The sequence below is a fragment of the Alnus glutinosa genome, chromosome 5 (genome assembly GCF_958979055.1).
Source record: "Alnus glutinosa chromosome 5, dhAlnGlut1.1, whole genome shotgun sequence".
NCBI lineage: Eukaryota > Viridiplantae > Streptophyta > Magnoliopsida > Fagales > Betulaceae > Alnus > Alnus glutinosa.
This window is the reverse complement of record NC_084890.1, coordinates 32,496,070-32,522,305: the sequence shown is the minus strand read 5'-3', so window position 1 is coordinate 32,522,305 and position 26,236 is coordinate 32,496,070. Positions and strand designations below refer to the sequence as shown.

The 26,236-nt window shown below is 35.1% G+C and overlaps 4 protein-coding genes across 8 annotated transcripts; 2 read left to right on the top strand and 2 right to left on the bottom strand.

Moving 5' to 3' along the window:
* Positions 1–298: 298 nt before the first annotated feature.
* On the top strand, positions 299–7,186 carry LOC133868035 (vacuolar-sorting receptor 6-like). Of its 2 annotated transcripts, none has more exons than XM_062304833.1 (13): positions 299–903; positions 2,111–2,803; positions 2,885–2,973; positions 3,177–3,246; positions 4,078–4,161; positions 4,265–4,341; positions 4,481–4,562; positions 4,878–4,960; positions 5,070–5,133; positions 5,262–5,390; positions 6,098–6,201; positions 6,313–6,424; positions 6,858–7,186. In XM_062304833.1, exons 1-12 carry the CDS (start codon positions 570–572, stop codon positions 6,421–6,423), a joined length of 1,920 nt encoding a protein of 639 aa, XP_062160817.1. In that variant the 5' UTR covers positions 299–569; the 3' UTR covers position 6,424; positions 6,858–7,186. The 2 variants fall into 2 exon arrangements, with proteins under 2 accessions (XP_062160817.1, XP_062160816.1); XM_062304832.1 differs by having other exon boundaries at positions 301–903; positions 6,875–7,186.
* A 2,015-nt stretch (positions 7,187–9,201) lies between these two features.
* Positions 9,202–12,855, bottom strand: LOC133867671 (uncharacterized). The gene is made up of 3 exons (XM_062304427.1): positions 12,242–12,855; positions 11,839–11,948; positions 9,202–9,756 (listed from the first exon to the last, which is right to left on the bottom strand). Exons 2-3 carry the CDS (start codon positions 11,933–11,935, stop codon positions 9,536–9,538), a joined length of 318 nt encoding a protein of 105 aa, XP_062160411.1. The 5' UTR covers positions 11,936–11,948; positions 12,242–12,855; the 3' UTR covers positions 9,202–9,535.
* A 5,835-nt stretch (positions 12,856–18,690) lies between these two features.
* Positions 18,691–22,457, top strand: LOC133869445 (uncharacterized). Of its 4 annotated transcripts, none has more exons than XM_062306451.1 (2): positions 18,691–19,188; positions 22,056–22,457. In XM_062306451.1, the coding sequence occupies exon 1, from the start codon at positions 18,737–18,739 to the stop codon at positions 19,181–19,183; it is 447 nt and encodes a 148-aa protein (XP_062162435.1). In that variant the 5' UTR covers positions 18,691–18,736; the 3' UTR covers positions 19,184–19,188; positions 22,056–22,457. The 4 variants fall into 4 exon arrangements, with proteins under 4 accessions (XP_062162435.1, XP_062162432.1, XP_062162433.1 ...); XM_062306448.1 differs by having other exon boundaries at positions 22,049–22,457; XM_062306449.1 differs by having other exon boundaries at positions 22,040–22,457.
* On the bottom strand, positions 19,541–22,366 carry LOC133869444 (disease resistance protein RPM1-like). Its single transcript, XM_062306446.1, has one exon. It carries the CDS (start codon positions 22,364–22,366, stop codon positions 19,544–19,546), a length of 2,823 nt encoding a protein of 940 aa, XP_062162430.1. The 3' UTR covers positions 19,541–19,543.
* Positions 22,458–26,236: the final 3,779 nt, after the last annotated feature.

Sequence of the window (26,236 nt, the reverse complement as noted above, 5' to 3'; positions counted from 1 at the left end):
GGCTTGGAACTCTTGCATGTAGTTAGGTCACACCTTAATTAATAATATAAACCACCATCCATACAATAAAGTGAATAAACTATGACCCTTCACAAAATAAAAAGATCAGTTTAGCTTGGGAATGAAGAAATATAGAAATAAAATAGAACACGTGTACCCTCCAATCAAATAATTAAACCAATAACTTACAAAAATAAAAAAATAAAAATAAAAAAATAATTAAACCAATAAGAAAATAAAGAAGACTTCCACAGCCATCTCTTTTCCTAGTAGTTGCAGAATAGAAATGGTAGTTCCGCTGACTTCGTCCACACCCTCCTCTGTCTCTCTCTCTCTCTGTCGTTTCCTTTACGTCACAGTTAGATGGGGAGACTTAAACCTCCCACCTCCCCAAGTCCAAACAAAGCTTCAACTACAAAATACAGTACTCTATCTCTTTCTTTCTCTCCACCTGTAAGACCGTTGCAAAGCCTCTTTGCACACACGTCCCCTTGTCTCTTGTCTCTCTTCCCAACCTCCTCTCCTCGGAGAACACAGGAGACACAGAGAATCCTCGGAGCTTGCTGGTGATGATGGTCATGGAGAAGAAAGCTTGCATGGCTTTTCTCACCAGAAAGCTCATAGCTTTGGTTTTGGTATTGGGATTGGCAGTTCTTGAGAATCATCAGGTGGGTGCGAGGTTTGTGGTGGAGAAGAGTAGTATTAGTGTTTTATCTCCATTGAGTATGCGTTCAAAGCGTGATGGTTCCATAGGGAACTTTGGAATTCCGGATTATGGAGGCTTCATGTTGGGCTCTGTGGTTTATCCTGAGAAAGGTTCTACTGGGTGTCAGGCTTTTGAGGGTGATAAGCCTTTCAAGGCCAAGTTCCCTCGCCCCACTATTCTTCTTCTTGATCGAGGAGGTATGCAAATCGAATTAAGTACTCTTAAGTTTCTCAGTTTGACTTTCGATGGGTTAGTGAAAGATTTCTTTAAATTTGCATGTCTCTTGAGATTTTGATTGATGATTCATGTCATATAGATTTTGCAGTGATGGATATTGTTTGACTTTGCCAGCTCCTTCGTTTTTAGATGTTTTCTATCTCAATCTTAATGGGGAGAACATCAGATTATCGAACTCAAGTTATTTATTAAGAATTTCATTGATGGTTCATGGAATAAGGTCTTTGCTGTTATGGGTGGTTTGTCTTTGTGATGAGTTTTGAATTCCTTTCATAAGCGTGCGATTCAATTAATGGGTGGATGTTAGATTTATTTGATTTGTTTCATTCAGTAAGAGTACTAGTTTAAATTATATGACTACGATGATCGGTTATTTTAAATTTTCTGGATTTGGGCTTTGGACATTTGAGCATACTTGAATATAGATACTCTGTTTTTTACCCAGTTTCCCATATTATCTATTGTTTTTATTCTTTAGATCATGCCTACACTACAGCAAATGAGGAAAATAGAGTTAGAAAAAGCCTCTTCCTTTATTATTATTGTGTATATAATTATATTTATCATTGTTATAATTATTCAATTGATACTCTGCTTATATGCCATTCCTTTATTACTGTTTTGTTTCTACGTTTTTGAGGGGTTCAAACTATATCTGCCATCTCTTTTCCAGGCTTCATTTTATGGTAAATTTGATAACATAAAAGATCTTGTAAAAAAATTAGTAATATTTAGCAAAATCCTTTATCTATGGCTGTTTTGTTCGCTACAGAGTGGATCTAACAAGTAACAAATCCTCTTAGCTATGGTTGTTTTGATCCAGTTTTCAAGATTTGAGTTTGTGAGGGTTGAGAACTAACACCTTGGAGAGTCTCTTACATGAAAGCTTAATTCAATGTGTTGAAAACACCACCTTAATCCAAAAGCTGAACTCAATGAGTTTGGGCTTTACAATATTCTATTAATCCTGCACTTTTGTCACTACCGCTTGACATGGGACACGATAACATAATCAATCACACTACTCAAACTTGGATGTTCCAACACCCAAAGACTTAAAAGAATATTTCTGAATTATATTTAAAAATGCTCTATGATTTCTTTGTTTTTGAATGAGTTCTGTTGAGTGAATTATATATGATCTTTCTTTTTCTATTGAAATTGCAGATTGCTACTTTGCCTTGAAAGTATGGAATGGCCAACAGGCTGGAGCTGCAGCTGTTTTAGTGGCTGATAGCGTTGATGAGCCTCTAATTACTATGGATTCTCCAGAGGAGAGCACTGATTCAGATGGGTACGTAGAGAAGATTGGAATTCCATCAGCTTTAATAGAGAAGTCTTTTGGTGACAGCTTGAAACAAGCTCTAAAAAAGGGTGAGGATGTTGTTATACGAATAGACTGGAGAGAATCTATGCCTCACCCTGATCAGAGAGTTGAGTATGAGTTTTGGACGAATAGTAATGATGAATGTGGGATCCGCTGCGAGGAGCAGATGAATTTTGTGAAGAGTTTCAAGGGTCACGCTCAGATTCTTGAGAAGGGGGGTTACACCCAGTTCACTCCACATTATATAACTTGGTACTGCCCGCAGGCTTTCATCCTTAGTAATCAGTGCAAGTCCCAATGCATAAACCATGGAAGATATTGTGCACCGGATCCAGAGCAGGATTTTGGAGTGGGTTATCAAGGGAAGGATGTGGTGTTTGAGAACTTGAGGCAACTATGTGTGCATAGAGTTGCAAACGAGAGCAACCGGTCATGGGTTTGGTGGGATTATGTGACTGATTTCCATATTAGGTGTTCCATGAAGGAGAAGAAATATAGTAAAGAATGTGCTGAGGATGTCATGAAATCACTTAGTAAGTACCACTCTATGGTGTTTCTCTTTTGTACATTCTATTCGAATTCTGTTTCTAATAGCTATAATCCAATTGAATCAGATCTGCCCATTGAAGAGATTACAAAATGCATGGGTGATCCTGGAGCTGATGCAGAAAATGTAGTGCTCAAAACTGAGCAAGAACGTCAGGTCATACTTCTTATTTCTTTTCCATTTTTCCTCTTTTCATAACCCTTCTTATAAATGATTACAGAATCTTTTTAAATTCGCATAGTTCTTCATTAAAATAGAAAAAAAAATCCTAAAAGATCCATATGGTCTTTTCATAACCCTTCTAATTTTCATTTGCAGCAGATTATTTTTCTAATTACTGTTCAATTTTTGTTAATCAGGTTGGACGAGGATCTCGTGGTGACGTTACCATCTTGCCAACATTGGTCATTAACAACGTTCAATATCGAGGTTAGTCCCATAAAAACTATGCTTCTGCTGTTATGCAACTTTATGACAATTTGCTCAGTAACTGCTATCCGAGTCATATATCAACCATGTTTCTTTTGTCTGAGCCATTAACTGTATTTCAGCTCTAAGCCGCATGTACTGAAACAATTCATGGGTAGATCCAAGATGGCCACAGCCAAAAGTATAGAATGTTTCCTGGAGTTTTATAAGAGCCTTTTGTTAGTATGCTATATTCTTCTTCTTTTCTTTTTTTTTTGAAAAAAAAATAAAAAAAAATCATCTTTATTTCCTTTAAAAATCCTGACAGTAATGAGAAAGATTCAAAAATTCCATTTTAGTTTTCCATGTTGGCTCTCCTTTATGGAACACTTGGCAACATGACAGCCAAAGTGGTACAGTACAAGAACAACTGGTGACAATTGATAGAAAATCTTCGCTCATTCATATGATTGATAAACTAGCAAAGTGGATAGAGTACATGAGCATATGTTCAATATATAAGCTGGCCTTTTCCAAATTTTGGTGGTTAGGATCATATGATGTTTGTGTTGGCTCATGTAACTATGATTAATGGCCTTCTCATTGTTCCTGCTAATTTGGTTGTGCTTTGTCTTAATTTCATGCTTTTTCTTTTACTTTTTCCCATTTAAATGCTTCTCTGCTTGTGCTTTGTTTTTGTGCTTATCCTGTCCAGTTTACTTTTTCCAATTTTTACCTATTTCCTGTAGATGTTCAATGAATATAATTTAGTTTCCCAAATTTCCATGTTACAATTTAGTACAATATTTACTATATCATGTTTCTAAAATTCTGAGTTCACTCTCTTTGAAGGAAAATTGGATAGATCTGCTGTGCTGAAGGCCTTATGTGCTGGATTTAAGGAAACCACTGATCCTCCAATTTGTTTAAGTGGAGGTTGATGCTTATTTCATTATTACACTCTGTAATGACTACTGTTGTTTTATTCAGTTTCAAAAATATACTTATATTTTCTTTCTTCTTACTTTTATTTTACCAGATATTGAGACTAATGAGTGCACTGAACACAATGGTGGCTGTTGGCAGGATATAAAATCTAATATAACCGCATGCAAGGTGTACATACAAAATTTTTAGAATTCACTCTGCCATTAATGCTCCTCCTGAAAAATTCTCTATATTGAATTATGGACATTTAGCTCCTTATTTATATTTAGTTATATTTCACTGACAGTCAAGTCTTGAATTTGGACAGGACACATTTAGAGGAAGAGTTTGCGAGTGCCCTGCTGTAAATGGTGTCCAGTATAAAGGAGATGGTTATACATCTTGTGTAGGTGAGTTTTTCTTCTTTTGATCAATGGCTAAGCAAGACACCTCGTCCATCAAGTTTTTAGATATCTGAGTGTGGTGTGTAATCCCGTCTCATAGTGAGAAGGTCTTGCGACTGTATGAGAGCATATGAAAATGTATATGTTTGGATGATCTTGGCAATTTCTTCAATAACATGAGAGTGAAAGTTTGAGATCCCTCATATGCCAGCAGTTTAGTGCTATTTTGTTGATGCTTTTGCTATAATTTACAAATTTTATCTGTGTAAAATGGACTTTATCCCATGTACTGGCTACTTATTTTTGCTCCTTGATTGACAGCTTATGGACCTGCAAGGTGCTCAATAAATAATGGAGGGTGCTGGTCAGAAAGTAGAGATGGAGTAACTTTCTCAGCTTGCTCAGTTCAGTGATTTCTATCCTATTCTTGTGCATTTACCGATTGCTTCTTTCTTCTTCAGTTCTTTCATTTTTTCTTCCATCTTACTGAAGTTCCTTTCATGTGCAAAGTAGGAGTCCGCGCTATCTGGCTGTAGCTGCCCACATGGCTTTCGTGAGGACGGTCAGAAATGCGAAGGTAATCATGCATCCCAGTGTGATTGTTTAAGACAACTTATGGATATACTCTATTATTTGACTTTTTAATGTCTTCTGTTATGTAATATCCTATCATCCAACACCTTTATCCTCTTGGTTGTGCACCAGATATCAACGAATGCAAGGATCGTAGTGCTTGTCAGTGTGATGGTTGCAGCTGTAAAAACACTTGGGGTAGTTATGAATGCAAGTGTAAAGGGAACCTTCTGTATATAAAGGAGCAAGATGCTTGTATTGGTAAGAAAGCACATTCAAGTCAAAAAGACTAGATAAATGTCATCCAAAAAAAACAAAAATAATAAAATAAAATAACAAAACAAAACTAACAAAGGCATTTGGACTCAAATATTGTAATCCTATTTTATTTTATTTTTTTCTTTTCTTGTTCTTTGCTGTATATATTTCATATATGATTCACAAGTTGGGGCCTTTAGTTTATTATGCTTGTGAGGTGTGGGGTTTCTTAGGCCAAAGTGCTCGATGGTGTCTATTTTTTTTTTTCTCCATTCAAGCTGGAGTTGCTTAAAGTCAAATATGGTATAAGTAAAAATTCTATAGACAAAAATCTGTGATCCGTTGAAAGATTTTGATGTTCTCTCTCCAATATTTTCAGTCAATAGTGATTGTGAGCTGCAACTCATGCAGATGCACATGCATAAAGCATTTTGAGCTTGGAGGATGTGAATAAAGCACCAAGTTATCTTTCCTGAATTCAGATTTAATATATAAAATTTAGGGAGAATCTGAAGAATGTATGGAAAGAATGGCATTTAATATATCCTGTCGCATCTAACCATGTTCGTTTGTTAGCATTAGCATTTAAAGTTGGTATATCTGTTTTCCATATAGTTGCTTTTGTGATGATTAATTGAATTTGTGGGTTTTGCTGGCTCTGAATGATTAATTGAAGATTTTCTTTCTGATTTTTGCTTTGTGATTGACAGAAAGAAATGGATCAAGATTCAGCTGGTTCATAACCTTCTTGGTCCTCGCAGCTGTGGCGGGAGCTGGTATAGCTGGTTATATATTCTACAAATACAGGCTCCGGGTAATATATAATATAAAGACACTCCATTGAAAGGCTTTTTGCCCATATTTGTTAATTTATATCCTGGATTAGCTCTTTATACTGCCTAAAAATTTTCCTTCCTATTTGTAGTCTTACATGGACTCGGAGATCATGGCTATCATGTCACAATACATGCCGCTCGACAACCAGCATCACAATCAAGTCCAAATTGCTGAACCTTTACGACAAGGCTCAGTATAAGGTAATTATTTATTTGCTTCGTTTAGCAATTTTTGCTTCCTCTGTTCTGTTAGGAAACCCTAGATTTTTATTTCCTTAATAAGCTGTATCAGCATATTTTGACTCCCTAGTAAGCTAGACCCTAAATTTTCTTACCTAAATAAGTCATGCTTTATTCTATAAATACAGTGTAGATGCTGTATATTCAGTGAAAATGAATCATAATTTTGCCTGAGGCAATTTGAGGTTCGATCTCCTCGAAGCGATCGATTATCCCTTTTTTCCTTTGATTTTTCTGATTTTCAATCGATAGAAACCCTTCTATCATTTGATATTATTTAGGTAAGAAAATCTAGGGTTTAGCTTACTAGAGAATAACCTTTCAGGGAAATAGAATCAAAATATGCTGATACAACTTATTAAGGAAATAAAAATCTACGGACATGTTTTAACAGTTGCAATTATACTGCAGAAACGAAATCTAAAGGAACCAGTGCTACAGTAAAAGAATCTGAGCAGGAGGATCATGCTAATGCTGGCTGTGAATATTCAGATCCATTTGACAGTTCTTGGTACACAAAGGACAGATCCTGTTCTTCCTACAGCATAACACTTCAGGATGACCTTACGAGCTATCTATATACAAAAAAAAGTTCATCAGAGAACACTTTATGTGTAAAGACAACTGTTGAGATGTAAATCTACGTTTTGAGGAGAAACCATGATTGATGTAATGATAAGTTCATATAAATAAGGAAAAGAGAAATTGGGATTGGTAAAATAAGATTTGGCTTGCCTTGTGTCCATAACTCATTGGATAAATGTTTTCCTAACAAACAGATTTTGTACTGTGTTAGCATTAGAAGGTGTTAAAGCTTCATAAACAGACAAGTTTGACTTGTTTAAATTGAACTCAAGTTGAGTTCGTTTATTAAATGAATCGAACTTGAACAGAAATCTAGGCTCGTTTACTGAACAAGCTAAACTTGTATAATTTCATTTTTTTTTTTTTTTTTTTTATGGTACTGTTCTTGACTCTGGAATGAGAATATCTTAAATGTTTAAAAAGCTGAAAGGAATTTCTCTTCTCACTATAATAGACAGCTTGAATCACTGTGATTGTGATATAAGTCTATGTGTGTACATATATATATAGACAAGACATTGAATTGTTTTAGATTCTAGATAAAGTTATATATATACACCGTAAAACATACATATAGGCTTGCTTTAGATTCAAGATAAAGTTATAAGTTATATGAAAGATATTCCATTTCATGATAAAAATCATATATGTTTTGTTACAAATATGAGGTTGGTGACATCAATTTTTTTTTTTTTAAGTTTATAATAAAATAATAATAATAAAAAATTATTTAATTAAATCAAATGTTATAATCTTAAGGGATAATTACACTATTGGTCCCTGTGGTTGGGCTAAATTACAAATTACTTCCTTTGTTTTTCAAATTTAATTTAGAGACCCCTGTGGATGGCTTAATTTACAAATCGCTACCTAAAATCAAATTCCGTTAAAAATTTGAACATATTCCATTAGAAGCTACATCAGCGCCAATAAGATGGCAAAAAAAAAATTATTTATTTATATATTTTATTCAGATCAACACGTGTCGCCATCTTATTAGCGCTGACGTGGCAAATTAACGGATTCTGTTAACTTTGGTGACGGAAAACAACTTTAGGGAATGATTCATAATTTTAGTTTACCACAAGGACCTTATAATTATGTTTTATATCAAAGGGAGTAATTCGTAATTTAGGTCAACTCTAAAGACCAATTATGCAATTTTTCCTAATCTTAATAACAATTAAGTAACTAATGATTAGTATGACTTTATGAAAAATATAAACAATGATGACCTTTGCTTTATATAAAAAATGAATAATTCAATTAAGCTGCTCTCGAATAAGTTCGAACTCATTCGAAAAATCAATTAACCAAGTTTGAACAAATTTCAAATTCAGTGATAAAACTCAAGCCTAGCTCATGTTCAAAACAAAATTAAACGAATTAAGCTTAAACATTCAATATCCGATTAACTCAGTTCAATTAAAGTCCCAAAGACGGCAGTTATGTTGAAAATTGCTATATTTGCGGAGTAAGAATGGTCTTCTGTACAAAAGGTACGAACACGTAGCCTTACTCATCAAGAGTTACAGTGATTTCCTTCTCTTTAGTTGCCCGTTTATGTCTGAATTTATTGAATTGTCTGTCAGTTTACTGTATATTATCTTCAAGCAATATTACTTGGATAAGTTCTAACCAAATTATGACTTGAATAAATTTAATCAAATAAACAAACAAATAGGAAAATCCCATGCAAAAGAAACAAGCAAGCCTAGGGGCAAACTACCAAAACTGCAGAAAACTCTATAACGAAAACAAGTCAACAAATAAGATAAAAATCAATAGAAATGTTTGTTTTCATTATCTTGCACATCGGAGATAGACAAGAAATGTGCAAATTTACTACTGAATATGTGAAACTCACATATCTCTTGTCCATCTCATTGAATCTGTAGAATCCACACGTAGATTCTACAGTTTCAGTAGTAAATTTACAAAAGAGATGTACAGAGAATGATGCCAAAACACATTTCAAAAATCAAACATGATCTGTAGCAGCTAGGAGAGTATTCTGTTTATTGCAGAGCCTTTATATGAGATAGGTAGCTTTCACGTTCCTGCAAGAAGAAATACTCAAATCTATCTTCTGGCACAAATGCCTTTGAAAAAAGATTCTTTAAGTTTCATACTATTAACATGACAACAGGCAATTCTTTCAATCCATATGCTATAAATGAGAGCCATCCAAGCTAGCGTCAAGATTAGAGTCTAATGATCTCTACATCTCAAGAACCAATATGACTGTTAATGGAACAGTTACAAGCCGCTTACAAGTCCGACTTGAAAAACTACTATGATAGATAAGATGAATCTGCTTCAACAGAACCTCTACAGAAACAGCATAATACATATCACCAAGATGATCACATTCACAACAACGAACATGAGGACAATTTCATCACATGGAACCTTAACAAGTAACAACTATCTAGTCATTCCACATTTTCACTTCTTTTTGGTACATGAGAAATGCTTAAGCTTAAACTAATCTTGTTTCTTTCCGGACTGTGAAGAATCCTCAGCTTGATTTGTGGACTGACTGACACTAGCTTTGGCTTCAGCAAGGAATGCAGGATCCGGCTCATGTTTATCTGATGGTTCCTTCAACGCCATATATATATAGAATGCAATAACCACGTTCACTGAGATGACAGCAAGGAAGCCACTCACCAATGTCAAAGAATAGGCAGACAAATGGGTTGAACCTGTTCAAGATAAGTAAATACTGATTGAGGTCATCTGGCTGTAACGCCTAGAGAAGAAACTCCATAACCTACTTGCATAGGCCCCCTACCAAAACTGTTTTTTTTTTTTTTTTTTATAAGTAGACCCCTTACCAAAACTTAAAACAGAATATGTTTAAATTAAACCAAACACATTGAAACTTAATATGAAAATGACATTTTGCTCCCTGAAAGAAAGGGGAAGAAATTTCATCCAAACAAAACTGTGAAAGCTACGTTTGGAAGAAGAGCTAAACTTCGCCACATAACAGTTCAGTTGGGCAGTATCTTAGTGGTCACAAGAACAGATTTACAACTTGCCAGAAAGAGGCTCTGGACAGCCTTTAAAGGTCACATAAATGGCTTGCATTGGCCACTGTAAATAGCAATTTTCTTAGTTATCATAGTATGAGATATGTACTTCAAAAAAAAAAAAAAAAAAAAAAAAAATGGAGATATGTGACTTGCTAAAACATTGGAGTACCTACATGGAAATGTGGATTTACCTTTTAGGCTTTTAGCTAAACTCAGGGGTCCAAATTAGGTTTTGGTTAGAAAATATTTCAGACTAATTATTTTTTAGAAGAAAATGTCCATCCCAATAAAATACTTATGAATAGCATAACAATCTTGCAATCCACTAAGGGTTTTGAGATCAATTACTACTCTAACAAGAAAAGACAGAAAAATATGCTACACACAAATGAGAAAGTAGAAACCATGTACAATTACCATAGAATTTTATTTGCATTGTCGATGATGGGGCAGAAACCGAATAAATTCCCATCAATTTTCTAAGAAAAGGGTATACTAGCAACTATAGGTGAAAATACGTTCTCTACCTCTCTCTCTTCTTTTTCTTTTTCTATTTGATCAGAGAGCAATGGAAGAGCTTGCGTTTTGCATTTCTGCATTATTAATGGTTTTCTGTGTCTGATGTATTTTGTGGGTCATTATCTCCATGATCCTTTATGGCTTGATCTTGTATCCAGAGATTATTGCTCCTTGTTGATAGATCCTATAAGGATTTTGGCAGTGTTACCCACCCCTCAACCGCCCCCCAATGGTTGTTGTTGTTGTTACCAAGCAAAGGTTCGAGTAGAGTTGAAGGGTATTTTGAGGGTCATGCCCCTGTCCGCGTCCTTTTCATTGGGGATTCAAATAAGGTTGAAGGGTCTAGAAATGGTCATGCCCCTGCCTGCGCCCTCTAATTTGGTGCTTAAACCGCTTTATACGGCCATTTTCTTGGCTTTTGCCCAAGATTTAGAGGACCGGGTCATTTATGGTCCCTTTGGTATCATTTATGGACCCATTTCCCATTGCTAGTTTCTTTTTTCACCACCGTCTCTTTCATTTGGGTTTGTTATTGGGGAGCCCACCCATTTTTCAGTTTTTTGATTCATTGTACCTCTTCCTTATTTGCTTAGAAAAAAAAATGATTTTGGAGTAAGATTGTTCTACATCAACTTCAACAGCTAGGAGTTCTCTTTCCATCAATCTCTAATTTCAACATAAAGAAACAGAACTCAAATTAAATAACTAACAACTCTGTATGAGAACTTCAATCTCACAACTGGAATCATCATGAATCCCTAATATAACTACTACAACTAAGTCAGCCCCAATATATGATTTCCAGCCCATTTCTTCCAATTCCAGAACCTTGATTGACTCTATTGTGGCAGATACTTACCAAAGCTTTTTTTTTTTTTCCCAAACTATTTGAAGCTGAAGTCCATGATAAATTGCCAACATTCCATGGCAGATTCAAGATATTTGCATACTCAATTTGATTATGTTTTCTTGTTAAATATTTTGGCAAGCCAACAGCGCCATAAGTGCACTTGCCAATTATAGGCACTTGTTGATTTATTAACTAGGACTCTTAGGCTTCCCAGGCAAGTATCTTTAAAAACATGAAGAAGAAAAAAAAAATCATTTATGAAATGTAATCCCTTTACCCTAAAAGATAACAGATAATAGAAACCTATATACTCTGTCATTAACTTAGCACATTAGAAAACTAAAATGTATGGTTTAGACATTAACGCAAGATGATCTTACCAGGAAGCAAATTATGGTTAAAGCCATACAAAATTGCAACAGGAGCAATCCACATAAACATTGATGCAACCAAAAACTTCTTCATCACTCCAGCCATTGTTGCATACAACCTAGAAAGAATATATAACAAGCAATAATGTCACAAAGAATATCTTTAAACATGCATTGCTCAAAGAAACAAATGATATTGTGTCTACTTGTATTGTTGAAACATGTACGCTAGTTGGAAACAAATAAATCAGTTTTGTCAATAATTTGTTGGGCCTTCATAGTTTATTAACATTTCCCATATTTTAACCACTGACCTTGTAGAAACGATTCATCGAACAGGTGGTGTGCACATCTAAGCAAAGTCCAATATAAGGCACAGATGAGGAAAAGAAATAGAACCCAACTTACTTACCGTATTACGCAGTGGTTTCGGCAATGGAAGATGACCGGGGGAAGTGAGCGTGCTCGGCTGAGTGAAAAAACCAAAAATGGAATTTCGGTGGTCGAGTTAACTCAGCGCCCTTGTACTTGAAAGAGAGAGAGAGAGAGCTGGTGGAAGCAATTACGCTGTAACTTGGGCCAAAGGGTAGCCGAAACCCATACCGAACTTTCAAGTTTCCGAAATGATATGATCCTCTTGATTGTAGTTAATAACAATATCCACAAATCATCTCAGCTTAGAACTAGAGGATCATCCCCAGGTGCTATGCTTGGAATTGGGTCTAGCCAGTAAAAGGATTTTCCTCCGATCCCTTGAACGAACGTTCAGTTGGTATTTATGATACTATCCAAAAAAATTCTCCCTGATTGTTTTCATCCTGTTTCTTCAATTCAAGTGGCTCAACGCCTCAACCTACTTGAATGACGGGGCAACGAGATCCTCACGCCCGGTTTGCCAAGCAATTACGGACTGTTCCGACAAGTAAATTTCTTATTTCACAATAATTTTTTCATATTTATTGCTTGAATTATTAACGATCTAAATAATAATAATAAATTGCTGAAAATCTGTATCGAAATGGATTATGCCCGTGAGGGTGTTAGCATCAACATTTCCTCAGCGCCATTTGGCAACTTATTAGAAAAAACCAAAAAACAAAAATTATTGAAAAGACCTAAATGGCCCTACTTTCTTATAAAAAAAAAAAAAAAAAAAAAAAAAAACAAAAAACAAAAGGGTGGCTATCTGACCGGAGTGGGGGTGGTTCGGCCACTCCCGATGGCCAAATAGGGGTGGTCGGCTCAGCCACCTCCTATTTTAGTTTTTTTTTTTTTTTTTTTTAATATGGTCATTTTGAGAATTTAAAACATGTATAAAGGTTAATTGTAGAAATTTAGAACCAAAAAATGCACGTGTGCCTCACGTGAGCCATTTTCTGTCAAAGAAGACGAAGATAGCTAACGGAGTGGTTATATTAAAAATTTCAGAAATTTAGTTGAAATACATTGTTAGTTTTTAAACATTAGAGATAAAGGTAAAAAAGTGTTTAAATAATTTTTTTTTTTTCAAAAGAAAATATTTAAAGATTAAATTTCATTTTGGTCTCACCACATCATAGTTGTCAAAGAAAGTGTTATACCTTACCATTTTCAAATAAATCTTTCTTTCAATGTTTATTGTTTTCCATAAATATATGACTTGGAAAATATTTATATGTTTTGATATACTTCATTTATAGTAATGATGAAACTACTAATTAAGTGTTTTGTTTCTAGTTATTGATATTCTTTTTTTTTTCTTTTTTTCTTTTTTTGAAGTCATTGATATTATTAAGGCATGTTACATGTATGGAATTTTTTTTACAATGATGGTTCTTTTAAAAAAAAAAAAAAAAAAAAAAAAAAAAAAATCTAAAAGAACAATGTTACAAGAAAATAATTTTATGAATGACGATTTTCCTTTAGATGAGATTTTTTTTTTTTTTTTTTTTTCAAGTAAGAAAGGAAATAATATTACTTTTACGCATCCGTGTATGAGATGAGAAGAGATTGAGAACTAATGAGAAAAGATTTAGCATGTATTTAAATAATTAATGTTTTAAAACATTTAGCTTTAGAGATTAAAGATAGCACGATATTGGGGCTTAGATCATGCAATGCAACCCAGTACATGTGACCCATCACCGTCAGATTTGCCACCTTCAATGCAAGTAGAGTTAATCAGGTGGCTCAGATGGACTTAACTCGTGGCCACATCTGGAGAGTGGGTCTTTAGAGATTACGCAAAACCTTAATTAGCATATATAGCGTAATGGTACGCAAGGCTGCAGAGTAAAAACTAAAAAGTGAAAGATGAATCATTTTCAAGGAAAATTAAAATTTCTTTTATTTTGTTTTTTGAGAGATTTGATAGAACAAAAACAAATATTTACAAACTTATTCAAATATATATATATTTACAAACGGTAACTTTTGATTATGTAGAATAATATTCTAATTTAGTTTTATATCTTAGTATTATGTATATTAGTAAACGTTCCCCCTTACACACCGCATTAATTATTGATTGATAAGACCGTTTATATATATATATATATATATATATATATAGAATAATGATTCAATGCCACCCAAATATATAATTTTTTACCACCTTGCCTATGTGGCAAGGTGGTTCCCCACTACTTTTTGAGATTTTTTATTTTTTAAAAATAAATTAAGGTGAGGGACCACCTTGTTACATAGACAAAGTGGTGAAAAGTTGTATATTTAGGTGATAATGAATTATTACTCATATATATATATATATATATATATATATATATATATATATATATATATATATATATATATATATATAAAAGTGTGTGTGCGCGTGGGTGGAATTAGTATTGGGGAGGGCAAATTGAAAAATAAAAAATAAAAAAAAAATTAGAGAGGCCAAAATTTAAATTTTTTCTTTTTAAGGAAACTTTTTTTTTGGAGACCACCTGGGCCTTGGGAGGGACCCCTCGAAGGCACAAGGCGGCTCCGCCCCTATATGTATGTATCTATGTATGTATATAATATTGGAGAGAGATACAATTGTGTATATAAAAGAGTGATCATGACTTTATTTACGTAAACTTATATAGATTGATATCAATACATGATTGTGTTTTAGGTGAATTTTAGCTCATTTGTGGCTTTTTTTTTTTTATTAATAAAATAGGTCTATAAAAATCGATGTATTTATAAGTTTGAAAATAATGGTATAAAAAGAGAATAAAGAAAAAAAAAAAGAGCATTACACATTTTGATAATTGAAGTTTGTACTTTCAATTCCTGATCATTTAGAAATATAATATTCACTACAAGAAATTCGTCCGTTAGCGGTGATATTATTAGTGTTGACATAAAAGTTGACGCTAATAGTTGATTATCAGTGTCGACTTCTGACAATCTATGCTAACAAGTGACTATTAGCGTCGGCTTTTATGTTAACACTAATATGTTGTTGCTAATATCCTAATGAGAAATTTTGCCGTACGCGAATTGAGGTGGGAAAACAAATAGTAGCAACATGTCACTATTAGGTCAACGCTAATAAATACTCATTAGTGTCGACCTCAATGACAACGCTAATAACCTATTATCAATATCGACTAATATGAATCGACGCTGATAATAGGTTAATAGTGTTGACTTTGTGATCAACACAATTGACACTGTATAAAAAAAATTTGAAAAGTATCAGCGTCGACCACAATGTCGACGCTAATAACCTATTATTAGCATCGACTAATAGGTGTTGACGCTGATTATAGGTTATAACAAAAGGTGGGCTTGAGCGTACACTCTAATAGGCTCAAGCGCATCTCTTCTACAAAGAATGGCTCAAGCGCACCATCTCTTCTACAGAGAATGTATTGAGCCTCACATCTATGTCCTAAAGAAATCATGATCTTATAATGGTTTTAACGACTTTTTTTTTTTTTTTTATCTAGATTTTATTTTGTATCATAAATAAAATTATATGTCAAACCAATCAAAACCTGCCAAGTGGTCATATATCTCATAAAAAAACATAAAAATGTGGAGAATAGGTTTCTTGTTGGTGCTAAAGAAAATTTAGGCGGAATCTACTTTTACTTTGTACTTATGCTCCGTTTGTTTCGACGTAAAATGATTTCTGTCGTAAAATAATTTCGACGAAATCATTTTCAGAAAAAATGATTTTTCTCGAAAATATTTTTTGGTGTTTGGCTCGCACAAAAATATTACAAAATGCAAAAATCAAAGTTTGGCAAATGCCACCGGAATCCAGCAACGTCCGGTCGCCGTTGCCGGATGTTGTCGGACTTCGGTGCCGGTTAGATTTCAACGATCAACAATTGCTAAATTCTGACAATCGGATATCAAACGTGCGTGTAAGAACAAAGAGTTTAATTTCGGAAAATGATTTACGGTTTTAAAAATCATAAATCGTTTTCCGAAAATTAAAGAAGTTTTTACGGTCAAACTGAAAACAATTTCCGTTAACCATTATTTTCGCCCATACCAAACACCGTAAAATACCGAAATCATTTTCCAGAAATCATTTTACGCCTAAACAAACGAAGCATTAATTTTTAGAAAACGATTTACGGTTTTCAAAACCGTAAATCGTTTTCCAAAATTAAACTTTTCATCCGTATACGCACGTTTGATATCCGATTGCCGAAATCCAGCAATTGTCGGTCGTCAGAATCTAGCCGGCGCCGGAATCCAGCAACATCGGGCCACCAGAATCCTGTCGGCGTCAGAATTCGATACCGTCGCTGGATGCCGGCCGACTAGATTCCTACCGAAACTGGCTGGAATACGGCCATCGTCAGCAGCCAGCTGGATCTGGCCAAAATGGCCGGAATCCAGCCGGCTCTGGCCAAAAAGGCCAGGATCTCGAAGAGTCCGGCCGGATCCGGCCAAACCTTTTCACCGGAATCTGGAAACGGCGACAGGACGTTGCCAGATTCCGGCGGCATTTGCTGGACTCTGATTCTCACCTTCGTAATTTTTTCATGCGAGCCAAACGCCAAAAAATATTTTCAAGAAAATCATTTTTTCTAAAAATAATTTCGACGAAAATTTTAACGACGGAAATCAGTTTTCGTCGAAACAAACGGAGCATAAGACTTTAAATTTTTTTATTTTTTTTAAGCTAGACCGACCTTGGTATTGGTGATGGTATGTTCAAAACAGTGCTATTGGTTTTCTTTTTGTTTGTTTTTGTTTTTGTTTTTGTTTTTTTTTTTTTTTGAGAAACCTTCCTTTTTGATTTTTGTTTCTAATCGTTATTCTCTTCCCCTTTCTTCTTTTATTCAATTACTTCATATTCTTGTCATATACATCAATAAGAATATTTTCTTCAATTTTTATCCTCTTGACTGGAATAATTAAACATCATAAAATGATTGCATGTTTTTTGAGGAAATATTTCAACTTTCATTCGTATTGAAAAAATCTAGAGCAAATAATGACGTCACTCATACAATTAAAATTTTATTTCATCCACACCTTATTTATGACATTTTTGATTGCTGTCTTTGCTAACTCATGCGTGCATAGCACAATAAAGGTTCGTTTGAAACAATAAAGTACAAATTAAAAGTAGTGATTTTAAAATGTGCGATTTTAAAAAAGAGATTTTTAAAAATGCAGTTAAACGTTTGGCAAAATCATAGTTTGGTTTTAAAATCGCATATTAATCTTTAAAATTCTGCATTTTCAAAAAAACACTCTATTGCCTGCGATTTAAAAAAGTAGTTTTTTGCGTTTTCAAATTGCGATTTTTTAAAAACGTAATTTTCAAACGATTTGATTTAAAATCGCACTTTTTATCTATAAAATTGTAATCTCAAACGCACTCTTAGTCTCTTTTTCGGTACGACAAATCTTAACCCATATTATGTTATTTTCAAAGTATCAACTAAAGATATTTTTCATATTATCACGTAATCAAGAATATAAGAATACTTGTTAGCAAGCTACCACTACAATTTTTTTTTTTTTTTTTTAAGCCTTAAAATAAAAAATCAATGTAGCATTTATGATACTTATCGAATGAAATTTATAAAATCTCAGGTGGCCGGTATACAATTGAAAATTGAGATACCATTTGTGATACTTAATGAAATTACATGGTGCAAACACATGAAATTAATAATATCATAGGGGGTTCAAAGTTATATAAATCACATATATATATGTCAAACTACAAGGTAGATGTGGTGCTAGGGGACAGGTCTCAATATTACACTGATACGTGTTGGATGACGTGACAATTTGTTAGTTTTGGACGGAAAAATAGATGAAGGTATTATTTCGGTCTTTTTTTTGTAGCACATGAATCTCCTAAAAAAAAATGAAAAACTTTGAAATCTCACAGGCCAATTAAGTATTGGGGATTGTTTCGTACACACTGGAACCACCCCATGTGAATGAGTGTTGTGAAGTTGTTGTACAAATATCATTTTCCTTAAGTATTTAACCCAACAAATAAACAAAAAAACAAAACAAAACAACAAGTAAACAAACAAACAAAAAACGAAAGACAAAGATTAAAACGGTTCAGATTTCAGAAGAGAAGATGTACGATATTGTAAGCAGCCAAGCAGCACCCTAATCAGGATGAAATTACTCCAACTCAAGCAGCTTCAGCATGTCTCCTTTCCCTCAAAACCCATCATCTCACTCGTTTCCCAACCTTCCATTGCACCACTATGTTCTTCCACTTCTTCTTCGTCTAGTGAAGCTTCTCCTGCATCAAAACCCAGCACCAACTCAACTCTAACCCAAGAAGAGCTCACAAAGACCAACCTCCTCCTCCCACGCCTCTGCCTCTCAAACCACCTCCCCACAGCAATCCACCTCACCTCCACAGTCCTCCTCACAAACCCACCTCCCAAATCCCTTTCTCTTTCCATCCTCGTCGACTTCCCAGCCCGACATGGCCCTCCCCATGCCCCTCCTCACCCGCCTCAAGCACAATCCAGTGGCACATTCTCACCTCACTCCCATCACCACCATGCTCATTGCTTCGTATTTCAAGAAGCACAAGCCCAAGGAGGCCTTGAAAGTCTTCAACTGGATGGTGAGGCCGGGCTCGCCGTGTGTACTTGATGAGAAGGTTTGCGGAATTCTGGTTTGTGGGTTTTGTAAGCAGGGGATGGTTCTTGAGGCCTTGAAGGTTTTGAGGGCGATGGTGGGTGTGAATTTGGTGCCGGGAAGAGAGTTGGGGACGTGGGTTTATAGGCGTTTGCTGAGAGAGGCAAGGATTAAAGAAGCGATGGAGTTGAATCAGGCTTTGGGCTTGGTTAAGTATGTTGGTGGTGATGAGGCTGTGAAGAAGGTTTTGGTATTATTGGATGACATGATTGCCATTTGGACAGACTAGAGCAGGTAAGCTTTTGTGTTATGGGTTGTGGGTTGTGGTTGTTTAAAGATAAATTGCTAGAATTGATAGTATGCTGCAATGTTGATTTTCTTCAATTGAAAGTTTAGGACAATTTTTTATCCTTAATATATGAATTTTGACGTAGATACATTGGGACTGAATCTTTTCTTGAACTAAGATGGCAACCAGGTTGCATCCTCTGATGATTGGCACTAATTGCTTATAGAAGAAAGAAAATTACTTGAACTTTGTTCTAATGATTGTTACGTGTAAAATGATAATACATAACTATTGCTGTTTTATGCTTGAAAAAGGCTTGTTCTCTTCAGTGAAACTGCAAGGCAGTTGGTCCTCCAAGACTCATCCTTGCAGACGCTCCAACAAATCTGAGTCATTGAGCTTGTACATTTGATATCTTTCTCCTTTAATCCTATACCTGACACGGATGGTAGTTACCTTCTTGACTATCCAATAATCTTTGCCTCCATCTGGTTGCATACCCAGCACAAAGTTTCCCGGCACTTCATAGAAGTCCAAAGTTTTGAGATTTTCCAGGTGCTGGATTCCGAAGGGAACCTCCTTCAGCTTCGGGCATGGCCCAATCTCTAGTTGCTCAAGAAGGGGCAATGCTCCTTTGTCTATTTTCAACATCTTTAATCTGTCCAACTTTCTGAGTGTGAGCTTTTTGAGCTTTCGGAAACCGCCTTCCTCGAAATGCAGCACTTCCCCATCATAGCCCTGATTGAGGAAAAGATTAATTAAATTAGGCAAAGCCAGGAGGTATTTTAGAGGATCTTCCGCTAACCCTGAGAAATATAAACCTAATGTTACAAGATTCTGAAGCTTTGGAATCCAGTTGGGCAGCTCCTCCAACCGCCCCCTTAAAATGATGTGCTCTAAAAATTGAGGCGGAGATGAAATGGATTGTAAATTTAGAATTCCATCTTCACTGATCGAGCTTAAAGCCAAAATTTTAAGGTGGTCCATACTTTCTATGGAGGCACACAGAGCCCTCCCATGTTCTTCAGTTATATTTGAGATGCCCAACGTCCTCAACTGCCTCAACTTTCCCAGCTCCTTGATTAGGCCAAGACCATGATGATTTGCCTCCACAAGCGTCAGCGACTGCAAGTCTTTTAAACATCCTACCCCCTCATGTATTTTCACTCCTTTCATTGAATACAAACTACTTTCAATTTCGAAGTCATAATAGTGCGCCAAAAGATGTCTCAGCTTATAAAGCCTAAATATCTCAATTGGTAGCTCATGCACTGGGGTCTCAATGAGATTTAATGTCTGTAGGTTCTGTAGCCTACCCATCGACTTAGGAAGCATCTTCACTTTTGTATTTCTCAAACTTAAGTGCTTCAAGAGGAACAAATTCCCCACTTCTCCAGGAAGATAATCAATGGGAGCATCTTCAAAATCCAACACTTTTAAAAGCTTGAATTTTTTAAACAGGTTGACAATGAAAGACCTGGGCATTTCAGTAATGCTTAAAAGAAAGATAGAACGAACCCGAGAGTACTCAATGGTCTGTAAGACATTTTCTCTAGCATCAATGATTGATAGGCGTCGACTTTTCCCGTTGAAACTTGAGTCATCTACCTCCAAAACTTGACAGAAATTCAACTCTCCTGCCTTTGATAGGATGATTTCGTGTAACAGGTCATGGATTCTATACTTTCTACGTATCTGATAATCAAGCTCTCCAAATGACACTTGAACCAAGTTTCTGTGGAGGAGTTCCATTAAGTATTCTTCTGCTACCTCTTCCAATTGTTTGCCCTTGTTTCCTTTTATGAAGCCCTCAGCTATCCATAACCGAAACAATCTTGAATCAGTAATTGAATGGTCCTCCGGAAAAAGACCAAAGTACAAGAAGCAAGACTTGAGGTAGTAAGGAAGATTGTGATAACTGAGAGAGAGAATTTTTGTAATACTTGTAAGGTGGGGATTACTTTCTAGCTCAGAACTGAGACCATCATACAACTTCTGCCATTCTGATGGAACCTTCTCCTTCATTGACAGAAGACCACCTATGGCAACGATTGCAAGTGGCAGGCCCTCACATTTTCTGACAATGTCCAGTGACAATCTCACCAACTCTCTGGGACAACTCCTCTGAAACTCAGATTGGAATGCCTTTCTGCAAAACAATTCCCAAGCCTTTTCTTGAGACAGAGGTTGCAGCTTGTGGACCTGATCGGATGAAGATTCTTTACAACAAGTGCCAACATGATCACTACGTGTTGTGATGATTATCCTGCTGCCTCTGTTATTGCATGGTAAAGCATGTTTTACAATGTCCCAAAACTGTAACTTCCAGACATCATCAAAAACCACAACATACTTCTTTTGCTGGAAATATTGCCTCAGCTGGCTAATTAGTGTGATTTCGTCCATCATCTCTATTTCCCCTGGAGCAAATTTTTTCGCCTGCTGGATTTGCTTTGTCATGGCCATGAGTATCTTCTGCATGTTGTATGATTGAGACACTGTGATCCAAACTCGACAGTCAAAGTGTCCCTTAACTGAGTCATTCTCATATACTTTCTTGGCAAGAGTGGTCTTACCTATCCCGCCCATGCCTACCACCGAAATCACCGAGCGCCTAGCTGCTCCCCTTACCAGCCAGCTTACAAGTTCGTCCCTTGTATATTCTATACCCACAACTTCACCTTCCTCAATGAAAAGGGAACCTACACGAGGGTCATGCCATGCAGCATTTGTTGCTACACCACCTGATCCGTGATCTGAGGAACTTATGCTATATCTTTCGCTTCGTTCCTTGATTTTACGGACTGATGTTTTGATATCTTGAATCTTGATGGCTATATTGTGATGTGGTTTTAGTTGTTTCAGCAAGCAGCCAATTTTGTGAAGGAAAGCAACAAAGCCATGCTGATGACGATGCTGTGCTACATGAAGAATGTATTCATCTATAACATCTTCAATATGAAAGGCTGCCTCCCTCACTTGCTTCACCCACTCTTTCATGCCTTCGTGGAGGTCTCCTCCTTTCTCGGCCCTTGCATCGACATCTTTTAGGAAACACTTGATGCTCTCCAGTTCATCACCAATAACCACAACTTCCCTGTGGACACTGTTAAGCAGTTTTGCTTCTTGAACAAGCAACTGGACCAACTTGTCAATGAGGAGAGTCACAGCGATCTCTGCCATTGTTTCTTCTCTTATTTATCTGGTTAATGATATTGTTGCCATTAGCAATGAATTTTGCTTAATGATATGTGGAATGGAGCTTTCCTTGGTATTGCTTGTCATTTACTTCTTGTTGACTCAGTTAGTTTCTTTTTCGATATATTTATGGTGCTTGAAAGACTGGAGATTATTCATATAAGTAGTTCCCTGGAAGGGCACTCCCTTCTAACCATTTTTCTCTTGCCTCCCAATTTTCCTCCCTGCCACCTTAAAAGACCATTCATGTTTCCAAATCATATTTTAACTTGATGTGTAGTCAAAAATTCTAGAAATAACATGAACGAATTGATAGCATTGTCTTGACTAATTGAAAATTCAGCTGAACCAATAAAAGTCTTTCTGTTTTTTTCTATTTTTGGGTAGGTAGACTGGTAAACGTAGTTTGAACCAGTCTAAATGCTGTGAATGTTTCTAAGTGTTTTTAGATGTGCAAGGGGGGGTTGGATGAGATGGTAGGGTCCTTAAAATGTTAACTTTATATTTGAAAGGAAGTTCATGCATGAAGCCATAATTACTTTTTATATTTTTCTATTCTGTAATGATGTTCTTATTATGCTCTGAAAAAGAAAAAAAGGGTCAACTAAAATAAGGTCAAGCTCCCATTTGAGATTTGAGGTGGCAGAAATGTGCGCCCACTTGACTCTCAACAAAAGGAAAGAATTTATTTATTTATTTATTTATTTTTTTTTAGAAAAAAGAATGAAAAAGGAAAAAAGAAAAAAGCTTAAAAATCTAGAGAGGCTAATGTATAAAAGATGAGAGTGCAGATGTGGGATTTTGATTAAAATTAGAAACAAAAAAGCTCACCTCAAAGATCTCGTGTCCGTTTGGCTCTGTGTTTTCATAAGTAAAGTGTGATTTTGAATAAAATTGTGAAATTGTTTAAGGGTGCGTTTTTAAAAGATTGCAGTTTAAAATCATAGATAAAATTGGCTTGTCAAGGCGCTAGCAACATGGTTCGTTTTTAAAAACACAATTTTTATAGATAAAATGCGATTTTACTATACGCTTAACTGCGTTTTTAAAAATTAAGTTTTCAAATCACATATTTTTAAATCAAATGTTTTAAAACCGTAAATCCAAACGGATCCAACTCCCAAGCACACCAAGAGATGTAATCGAACACTCCTTATTGCTGAGAAAATTTAGGACACCTTTTTTTTTTTTTTTGTTTTTTTAAAGTAAAGTAAGTTTTCCTTCTAGTAGCCAATATAATGATAAAGTCTTTTAATGAGATCATAATATAATTATTAAGAAATTACTTAAGCTGATGGATTTCAGTCAATCATGTTATCTTAACCATTCATACATTTTACATCTATCCAACTTGGACTTAATTTCTTTACACTTGCTAGGCTGCTAGCCAATAGCCATTACACAACAAAATCATCCTCAAACCATATAGTTTCTAAAGCAACGTGTTTTGATCTGGGTGGGGGCAATAGTCTTCCTTGGTGATAAGATTAATTTAATTACATTACAATTATATTTTCAATAGGGTTAATCATCTTATCCTGATAGGATTTATTAATAGAATAAAATGTTATCATATTCCACCTTATAAGTCTATTATAAACTCAATTGAGATCCATAAATTATGCTGTAAATTTATAATAAACAAGTTCTTTGTTGTGAGGCTCAAATTGACAATTTCCCTCTTAAGAACCTACCTCGACCCTCTTAAAATTCGACCAATGCCTATATGCATGTCGACCAATGCCTTTTCAAGTCCTCCAAGCCAATTATGCAGGTCAGTATACCTTCATTCCTCCATTCTAATTTGCTAATCCATTCATTTTCAAATCTCAGCAATTTTGACGACAAAGAGAGTAACATCCTTGGCTCAACTGCAAACTAACAAATTTTCACATGCTTTATTTGGTTGAAGATTTGGAGAATTGTGTGTTGCTATGTCAATAGTAAGAGTGACAATTCGTCTTTATGCGTCAGTTTCGGGCGTGTTGGAGTATGGGTATAAAAAAATATAGATTAACTCTAATCCTACTCATTTAATTAAACGGGTCAAACTCTTCAACCTTAACCAACTAATTTCATCTTGAGTTCACGGTTCATGATAAAAATTGATAGCTTAAATGTCGCATGTCAGATTCAGGTCGTGTTAATGCATTGGTATAAGACTATATAGGTCAACCTTAACTTTAAACCGTTGATTTCATGTTGATTTCGGCATCCCTAGTCCATGGTGACAACACACATTAATACTAATCACTTCTAAAGCAATTACGCTGTAACTTGGGCGAAAGGGTAGCCGAAATCCATACCTTATATTGTCACATTTTTAATACCCTTTTCACTTCTTCTACACACTCCAGACAACTGGATTCCCCGGTTCACAAAAGAACCAATCAATTAAAACAAGCCCCTCAGTAGCACTATAACAAACCAATCAGAAAGCTAACACAAGAAGCAAAAACAGAGAACCAGAAACAAAAGTCCTGGACTACTTCTGAGAGAATTTGGATAGCAACCGAACCTTCACCTCCCATCTTATCTTGGAAAGCAAAGCTTCTTCAGAACGGGGAGCACCATTATGCAGGAGAGCATTCCTTTGGAGCCAAAGGTTATAAACGGCGGCAGCAAAACATAGTTTCATTGCCGTAGCATGTAAACTTTTGCCTCGCATGAAATTTCTGCTCCACCTGAAAATATCATCCCAACCATTCGGGGGATCCATCATCCCACAACTGAATTTTAAGCTGGTGTCGTACAACATATATTCCTGCTCAGTGGCGGGGGGGATCTTACAAACACTATAGACCAAAGACCCAAACGACACTATGACCATTAACAATGCTCAGGTACGTGTGTCGGTCGGTTGCTTCCTTGCAAAACAATTTTCTGATGATTTTGGCACAGTCCATTCAAAAGTAAGAACAAGAAGAGCGAGTTAATTCAAAATTTCCCACCATTTAATTTGGACTTGGGATTTTCTTGTTTACATATTAATTGTCTTAGATAGTCTGGCATGGGTAATCAGATATTCGATCTCATCTTTCCCTCAGAAAAAAAAGAAAAGAAAAGAAAGAAATATTCATCTTTCAAATTGGTTTAAAGAATATGTGGCTTGAAGAACTTGATTTGATTATTGTTAAGAATAGTGATCACTGAGCAGGAATATATGCTGTACAAACTATGACAAAATAATCCTTGATATGAATTTTTCTTTTTGTAAGAATTAAACTTTGAAAAATATTTTCAAAAAAATCAATTTTTTTAAAAAATGATTTCGTTGAAAATATTTTACGTCGAAACAAACGAAGTATATAAGAAAAATCAAAATTTGCTCCATGCAGCAAACTCTTTACTGATTATTGATTGATGATACGGTTAATATATATGTATGTATGAATGTATTATTCGAGAGAGACACAATTGTGTATGTAAAAGAGTGATCATGACTTTATTAATGTAAACTTATATAGATATCAATACATGATTGTGTTTTAGGTGAATTTTAGCTCATATGTGGCTTTATTTTTTGGCATATTCTTTTTTCTTTTTTTTGTTTATTAATGAAATAGGTCTATAAAAATCGATGTATTTATAAGTTTGAAAATAATGGTAAAAAGAGTTTAATTGTCTTTTATATCTAAGAGAAATAAATCATTGTTAAGAAAGAAAAAAAAAAAGGAGCATTACAGAGTGTGATAATTGAAGTTTGTACTTTCAATTCCAGATCATTTAGAAATATAATATTGTAATTTGTACTACTTCTTGGAAATTTAAGAAGGAATGCAGTTAATAAAGATGATTGTTCCTTCTCCTTAATCAATTGATTATAATCAATTTTCAAAAAAATTGATTATGAAT